This window comes from Pelobates fuscus, chromosome 2 (assembly GCF_036172605.1).
Source record: "Pelobates fuscus isolate aPelFus1 chromosome 2, aPelFus1.pri, whole genome shotgun sequence".
In the NCBI taxonomy this organism is placed as follows: domain Eukaryota; kingdom Metazoa; phylum Chordata; class Amphibia; order Anura; family Pelobatidae; genus Pelobates; species Pelobates fuscus.
In genome coordinates, this window is record NC_086318.1 from 234,039,054 (window position 1) to 234,047,686 (window position 8,633).

The 8,633-nt window shown below is 38.7% G+C and overlaps 1 protein-coding gene across 1 annotated transcript in view; it reads left to right on the forward strand.

Moving 5' to 3' along the window:
* Positions 1-7,860, forward strand: part of LOC134587121 (uncharacterized) — a 55,761-nt gene extending 47,901 nt beyond the window's left edge. Inside the window, exons 13-14 of the mRNA XM_063443264.1 lie at positions 3,029-3,154; positions 7,235-7,860. Of these exons, the coding sequence (XP_063299334.1) occupies positions 3,029-3,154; positions 7,235-7,371 (263 nt within the window). The 3' untranslated portion in view covers positions 7,372-7,860. The remainder of the gene's footprint in view (positions 1-3,028; positions 3,155-7,234) is intronic.
* Positions 7,861-8,633: the final 773 nt, after the last annotated feature.

Sequence of the window (8,633 nt, forward strand, 5' to 3'; positions counted from 1 at the left end):
CTCCATACCCAATGCATGTGTTATAGTTTCTTGAAAACTAGCGCCGGAGTAAGTGTAAATCTACTAAACAGATGGCGCAGTAAGGTGTTATATTAAATACGGGCACTGGACTAAAGCATGATGGGGACTGATAAGAATTATGGGTACCATTTTTCCTTCGTTTTTTTTTTTTTTTTTTTGTATTTTGTATTTATCCCTTTTTTTGTGTTTTTTTTTTTTTTTTTTTTTTTGTTTTTTTTTTTTTTTTGTTTAACGTGGTCTACTGTACTAAGTTAAGTCCCCACATAAATACCAGTCTCGTCGTCCGGTGATATCAGCCAAGTCCATTATGGTAAAGTAAGTATGCTGAAAGAGCTTAGGACCATCGGGTGGCAAATAAGCGATAGTTCTTTTGGCGATCCGATCAGGTCACAGTCAGTTGGGTAGGTTCCTCGTAGCACTGGTAGTTTGTCCTAAGGTGATAGGAGAGAAAGCCGCCATCTTCAACTTTCGTTTAGCGGGGTGGGAGGCCCGCCATCTGCCAGTCTGGCCTGATCTTCTTCGGCGGAGGTGTGACAGCTACCGATGTAGAGGCCTGGTCTTGTACATTCCATAAGCCCCATTTAGTGAGCGTGGTCAATCCTTCCAACGGATCTTCTATAACATGGAGTTTGTTGTTTCTCCACACCAGGAGTTTGGTGGGGAAACCCCATCTATAAGCTTGCTCGTGGTTCCGCAGGGTTTTGGTGATGGTGGAGAATTCCTTCCTTCTTGCCATTGTTAATGCTGAAAGGTCAGCATATATCGAGATTTCGCTGAAGGGCTCCGGCAGCGACGGAGTTGATCTGGCCGCCTTAAGGAGTGCTTCTTTGGCTTTAAAATAATGGAAGCGAGCAATGATATCGCGCGGCACTTCTGCTGCCAACCTGGATGGTTTTGGGATGCGGTGGGCTCTGTCTAGCTCCCAATTGACGTCTTGTAGGCTGGGCACCAGTGTGGAGCTTAGGGTTTTAATGTAGGTGGGAAGCTGGTCAGTTGTAACGGTTTCTGGGACCCCACGGAATCTCACATTGTTCCGGCGGGAACGGTCCTCCATGTCCGCCATTTTTTGCCAAAGCTTCACATTTTCCTCCTCCAGCTTCTGAACCTTATCAGATAAGGTATTATGAGCTGTGCAGAGATCATCAGTTTTCCTTTCGACTTGATCTGTGCGGTCCCCCAATTCTTCTAATTCTTGGTGGATGCCAGACACAATGGTTGTGAAGTCGTCTTTGATCGTTGCTCTTAAGTCCATGAGCATAAGTTTCAGGTAACCTTTAGTTACCTGGCTTTCGTCTGTTGCGTTTTGTGAAAACGCCTCTGAGTTGTTGTCTGTCGCAGGAGACTGGGCTCTGCTAACGGCGCCATCTTGGGCCTGCTTCTGCCGTTCCTTTCTGTGCTGACGGACCGCGTCCGTTAGTTTCGTCTGCTTAGAGGGCGACATAGCACTCCTCTAGACTGTCCCACTCGGTTTTGGGTCTATTTGTGTAGGTAAAGGAATACTTGGTTGCTCGTTCGGCCCAGGTTAGTACGGAGCTCCTACTCCATGCGACCGTCCGTGCCGGAAGTTGGACACGCCCCCTACATTTTATATTTTGTAATATTAAGTCCCTGGAGTGCGTTTTTTCCTTGTTTTTTGTGTATGTAATGTGTATGTGTGTGTGTGTGTGTGTGTGTGTGTATATATATATATATACACAGTGTTCATGAGCAGTTTGTGGTATTGTGTATGATACTTATGAATGTGGACTGTGGATGCGGGCTGCTCGTGGAATTCTGTGTCTGGATGATATGTCACATTGTTTGTTTGGTGTTGTTTGCATGTATGAGGCTGCTTGTGTGGTATTGTGCGTGTATGTGGATTGTCAGTAGTGTTGTGGGGACTGTGAATGTGTTTATTTGTGGGTTATTTGTATGAGGGGAAGGCCTATTCTGCAGCTCTGTGTATATCTAGCAGTGTTGGTGGCTTCCCTGGGGTCCAGGGACCAGGCTGGCCAGGTACAGGTCAAGGGCAGGAGCTGCTATAGCTGCTGCGGGCTGCTCTACTCGCGGATTTCCATTCACGAGTGCTGGGAGGAAGGGATCTCAACCCTCAGTCAGTGCTGCTCAACGCTCTCCTCAAGGTACACCTAACAGTCCAGGATTTAGGGACTACCCGGATGTGTCTAAGGTGTTTAGAAAAAGAAAATAAAAACATGTTAGAGTCAAAGGTGTTTTTAATACTTTTGTATTTTTTTTTTTTTTAACCCCTTAAGGACACATGACGTGTGTGACACGTCATGATTCCCTTTTATTCCAGAAGTTTGGTCCTTAAGGGGTTAAACACCTAAGATACAACCGGGTAATCCCTAAATCCTGAACTGTTAGAGCAGTGCTCCTCAAGGCACACCTAAGTGCTGCAATGCGTAAATTGAGGACTGACCATTACCACCTTTAATCACAGCTCGGTTTGTACTTGCAGCTATCTGAAGTCCCACTGGGATTCCTGATAGGCCAGAACCTGTTTGTCTATGCCAGCCTTCAGTACTGTGCAAAGGCACCTTGAGTTGCTGGGGTGTCCTAGGGGGAAAGGTTGTTGGCAGCAAGGTGTCACAGAATTGTTTATACTCCATTCTTTCTTTAATAAAGTGATCACTTTTTAACTTTAGTAAATAATTTATTTTTTAATCTAGGCCACAATAGCCATATTGGAAAAATTCTCCAAGTCATTTATGTTTCCAGTTTGGCTACTGTGGCACAATGTAAATATAAAATCTGGAGATGTACAGAATGTTGATGCTGCTCAGTTAATATAAAGATGTTAAACAGTGCACTGCAAGCAGAGTGCAGCCTGAAGCTTAGCCTTTTAGTATGGTTTAATGTAGAAATGACTGATAATCAATGAAGATAACATGTTCTGTAAAATATCACTGAGTATTCGGTCTGTAATCATCACAATGAAGAGGTTTCGTCTCTCCAACACAGACTCATGTATTTTTCCTTTTTTTATTTTTTTATTATTCTACTACAGTGAAAATTGTTTCAGAATTAAACTTTCATATGAAAGAAGTTCAGTCCTACCTCATGAGTTTCCTCATTGACCAGGAGATGAGATTCCAGCATCTTGGCATTGCTACGCTGTGTTTGTTAAAGGAAGGTATGTGTCACATTCAGGACATGGGTCGTCTCTGTGTGAATGAGAGTGATAGTACTTGGAAATGTGGGCACTGCAGATTAGAAATGTAATGTATCTAGCCATCCTAGCTGTGTAAGAGCCAAATAAATGCCTGCACAGTTAAAGTGACTAGGTTTTTCTAATAACTCAAATAAGAGAACTGTGGCAACAGAACATAAGGAGTTATTTTATTACCACATAATTCGTTATTATTATTATTAGCCTTTATATAGTACCAACATTACAATTTTAGAAAGAGCAAGAGACTAAGAAGGCACTGCTCCATAAAAAAAAATGGTTGTGGTACCATATTCTCTAGTACCCAATGCCATTTTTGTGGCATATGAGCAAATGTTAGACTTTTTACATTTATTTACATACAAGGGAAAAAGTATATAATTGTGAAATATCCTGTTGACGTGTGTGTGTGTGTGTGTGTGTGTATATATATATATATATATATATATATATATTTTGAATGTGCTTTTTTTTGTTTTGTTTTGTTTTTATTAAAGTGGTTTCCCAAAAATACAATCACAATGTTAACTTTATACATTTATTTTGGCATTATGTCCACACACATTAAATATAGCGGCTTTTGAACTCTGTAACTACTTCTCCTCCTATGCAGCAACACTGTACAAAGTGATACAAACTAAAAAGAAAAAATATACAATAATGGTGTATATTTTAGTGTAGCGCTGGTGGCTAAATTGCACTCACAAGAACATTTTTTGATTGCAGGTGTATAAAGGTACCTTTAAAGATGAAACCTTCTTTTCTTCACTTATATCCCTTCAGTCCCCATCGTGCTCACTCCTCCCAGCCGCTGAGCTCTTGACTTTTTTGGGTTTTGGCCAGATAACCTTTATAAACCTGCACTCAATTTTTTTTTCTTGTGAGTGCAATTTAGCCACCAGTGCTACACTTGGTTTTAAAGTACTACACCATTATTGTATATTTTTCTTTTTAGAAAATCTAAGTAACAGTTTAAGGGTAATTTTTTATCCATTATGTTTTCACTTTCTGGTGTGCACATGTGTTATATTCCACCTTACTGTACAAAGTGAGCCTTGGCTGTTCCTGTACATTGCAGGTATCTCATATTATATACAGTTTCTCGGCTGAATTAAAAAAAAACAAAAAAACTTTTGTATGTTATTTTAAAAATCACTGCATATTTTTATTTATTCATTTTAAAAAATTTTTTTTATCTGTGTCCTCTATCCATTACTTGTATATAAAAACGGAGCTTGCTTCCTTTTAATGATGTTTTTCATATCACTGAGCTGGAAGAATTTTGGGGACATTAAACTAGACAGAGCGGTAGAATGAAAAGATCAGTGTCATCATGCGTTAGAGAGATTTCTTACACAGGCTCAGGGCTATAAGCCCCAGAAATGCCATCTAAACCTTGCATAAATAGCTTATCTTAATTTAGCTTGAAACGGAACCTTCACACATAATTCTAGGACATAGAAAATGAAACAATATTTGTCATGTAAAATGGCAATATCAAGAAAAACCATTATAAATTCAGTGAAAGCAATAGTATATCTTGGCAAATAACCATTTATTTACTATTACTGACCACTTATCATGGACCATATGATGAACTTTAAAGCCAACAACTGAACAGATGGGAGGTTATGTATATAAAAAGCAGTGGTGGTGTAGTGTTTTATAATTGAGCTTTCACTGGTGATCTGGTTGAATGCAACACATATGACATTGTATAGGCAACCTTGATAAATTGTTTTTGGGTCTGTAGATGTTCACCAAAATTTTGGAAAACAAAACACACATTTGCGGTATCAAATTCAACCTGTGGAATTAAATTGACATCAATCTTTGGTATTAAAGAAGGTGGTAGGAAATGGAAACCAAACAATATGGAACCAAAGGTTTCTCCAAACTGTAGCAGCCATTGGCAGGAAGTTTATTCAGATACAATGGATCCAACTCCCTATATCCTGTACACGTGTTTTCCACAAGTTCCTAAACGTATTCTGCTAAGACTGGCCAGAAAATACACTCCATAATTAGAAAAAGACCAAAAGGTTTTTTGGTTTTTTTTCTTTCTTGTACTCACTAATGACATTGTTCCCATTGTCCATCAAGACTACCTTATTACAATCATGGACATACAGCTTTGTATTATCTAGAACTCCCAGGAATAATATCCATATCCCACTGGACAGAACAGACATGACACTATTGCTGAATTTTCTTTGACAATCACTGAAGGGCTGTAAGACAATCACACCCATCCTGTCTTTTGCAGCAAATCTTACTGGGGAATTATATCTGCACAATACTTCATGTATTCATGGAGCATATTACTATCCATTGTTTACCTTTCTTTGATGATAAAAAAAAAAAAAAGTTCCCCCCCTCCCCTTCGAGCATTCTCCGTAGAAACTAATAGAATGCCAGTGTTGATTGCCCTATTTTTTATACTCCTTCCCACAACAACATGACTTTCTCACACTTTTAAGCGTGTCCTTGTACAAAGATCTGGGTCCTTGCCTTCTTCCAGGAGAACTGAGGGTCTCCATGGTGTTCCTAGGAAGGGAACCCCCACAACAATAAGTGAGCTGAGTCATTTCCTGTTTTTTGAGAGCTCCTTGCAGACCCGACAAAGCCTAGAATTTGCACTATTAGCTGGAACTTAAATTATGCAAAAGCAATTCATAATAAATACCCACATAACACATTAAAAATTCAGACTAAAGTGTAATTGAATATGTAGAGTGCAATTTTTACAGTTTAACTATGTAGCCCCAAAAATTACAATTTCCAGGTGAGTTCCAAGCAAATCTAGCTTTAGTGAATAACCTGTTTATTAAAAGAAGCAGTTAGGTCTACAATATGTGGATGTTTTTATTACATACCCCAGTGAGAGAATACGTGTTTTTGCAAAAAGGGATAGGGACACTATAGTCACCAGAACAACTACAGCTTATTGAATTGGTTCTGTTGAGTATAATCATTCCCTTCAGGATGTTTGCAGTAAACACGGTTTTCAAAGAAAATGCAATGTTTTCAGCCTAGTGATATCTCCACTGGCCACTTCTCAGATGACTGCTAGAGGTGCTTCATGGGGGAGTGTTGCACAGTGTTTTTCACCCTCTGCATGGAGACATTAAACTTTCCTCATAGAGATGCATTGGTTCAATATATCTTTATGAGAAGATGCTGATTGACCAGGGCTGTGTTTGGCTTGTGCTGGCCCTGACCCTGATCTGCCACCTTTGGGAAAGCATTGTTATTGGCTCAGAACACAATGTTTGATGATGTCAGCCAAGAAGACAGATCAGAGGCAGAGCCAGCAGCAGCAGACTGCAATAAAGGTAAGACTTTGCTATATTTAGGGAGTCAAAGGGGGAGAGGGGGGATTTAACACTATAGGGTCAGGAATAAGTTTGTGTTCTTTAACCTATAGTTTTCCTTTAAAGATACTTTGTTGTTTTACCTTTTGCAGCTGCAAAAAGCTCTGTATTTTATGTAAAATGGGCAACGAGCGAAAGAAAAGGCCGGCATAGTTGGAAGTAAATTCTGTATTTTTCGCTCTATGGTTTTAGCCAATCACAATAGTACTAGACTTAATTACTGTGAGCTAATGGCAACCTATTAAAATAGCCATAAAATACAGACTTCCTAGATCACTATGAGAAATATGAATGTTTTCTAACAGGTACATATATCTTTAGACTTTCCAATGCATTTTATATATACAAGCAACACATGTTTACATAGTATTATTTTAAGCCCTAGGTGAGTTGCTTAAACAGAAAATCCATTCAGGGCCCTAGGCGATGTGCTTACAGGTTGTCTGTTGCAAGGTGTAGCAGATGTGTAAGTTGGCGAACCAGATGTGCGAGCTCTGTCCTGAAACATATGAGGTGTAGACAAAAGACAGCAGTTTCTAATTCCACAAATATTTTTACAGTAAAGGTTAAAGACCTCTTTGAGTGTCTTGACCGAGTGAAGATGTCTAGATTCCTTCATGGCTATATGAATTCCCAATTACATGTAACATACCTCTGTTTTCTTTTCTAGATCCGGATTTCTCATTGGCAATAAGCCAAAGCTGTTTGAAAGAACAATTGGAACAAATCCGCCAACAGACAGAGGAGACCCAGGCGCTGCTCAGAGTTGTAATCAGTCAGACAGACAATCTGAATCTGAATGAATGATGTGCAAGCATTCCGTGTGACATGTTTACAGATTCCTGGCTAGTGGGGGTGATATTATATCCTCACTGACTGTTTGTTTGTAGTGTTTTACTTTTACTACAGGTAAGGAAGACATACAGTGATCTGCACCTGCATTCTGCTAGAAATGCCAGTACATCCTGCCAGTATGGAACACTGGCCTGGTTCTTCACTAGGTTGGAATCAGAATTACCCGTGATTTATTCATGCTTCACTCAGCAAAGACTCAGACACAGATTTCACATCTTCCAAATGCATCTTCCATTTTATTTATTGATTAATAAGCTATTGTTCGATCTTGAAATAACCTTTAGTTATGTTTTTTTTTTATATGCTATACTTTGTGGTTTTATATTTGTTGAATGTGGCTCGTTTTGTTCCTTCTGTATTTCAAACCATAAACACAGACAATGTGATCTTACAATCAGTGTGTCAAGGAGCAATTAAACAGAAATCTAAAGTGGAAAGTTATTCCTTGATGCATTTTTTTTTGTCTTCTTATTGATTGTAACAGACGTGCTTTCGCAAGAAATGAAACCCTAATTGTTATCATAATTCTAGTTTTCTGTCGATTAGGACAGCGACAGGATCTTTGCAGGATTCCTACACTACGTGCAGATAGAGCTCATGGTTAAAATCGGTAGTCTGGAAGTAAAGTCAATGACCGTATCACAGTATTGTTTTGACTCTTACAACATACATAATTCAATAATATTACCAAATGCCATTGAATTGAAATATGCACTGCCTTGAATTATGTAGCTTGACTTAGAAATTAATCTACTGTATTAAAACCAAATCCCAGGATCTGTCCACATAGGTCGATTTTAAAGAATAGTGCCTTTGGGTAAAAACACAACCGTATCTGCATTAATTACTCATTAAAAACCAGTAGAACTAGTTTGTGAAAACTTTCACCTTCAATATTATATGTTTATTGTGCATGGTTATCAATAGCGTGAAAGTGTGAGAACATTTAGCTATCCTCCTATATTGAATATAAAGATTTTCTCACATTTATATTTCTATCCAAACATCTTCCTATTATAATCATTAGCAAAGTTCTTTACAATAAGTTTGTGGGAAGTAGAAATAAATTCAACAGAAAGTTGACATACAGGAAGAAAACACCACACAAACAAGTTTACAATCCGATATAAATAAATATAAAAAAGGAAACCTCACAATATTTGTCACCAAAACAGTAGCATTTTACAGATTTTTAGAAGGTGGGAAACAAATGT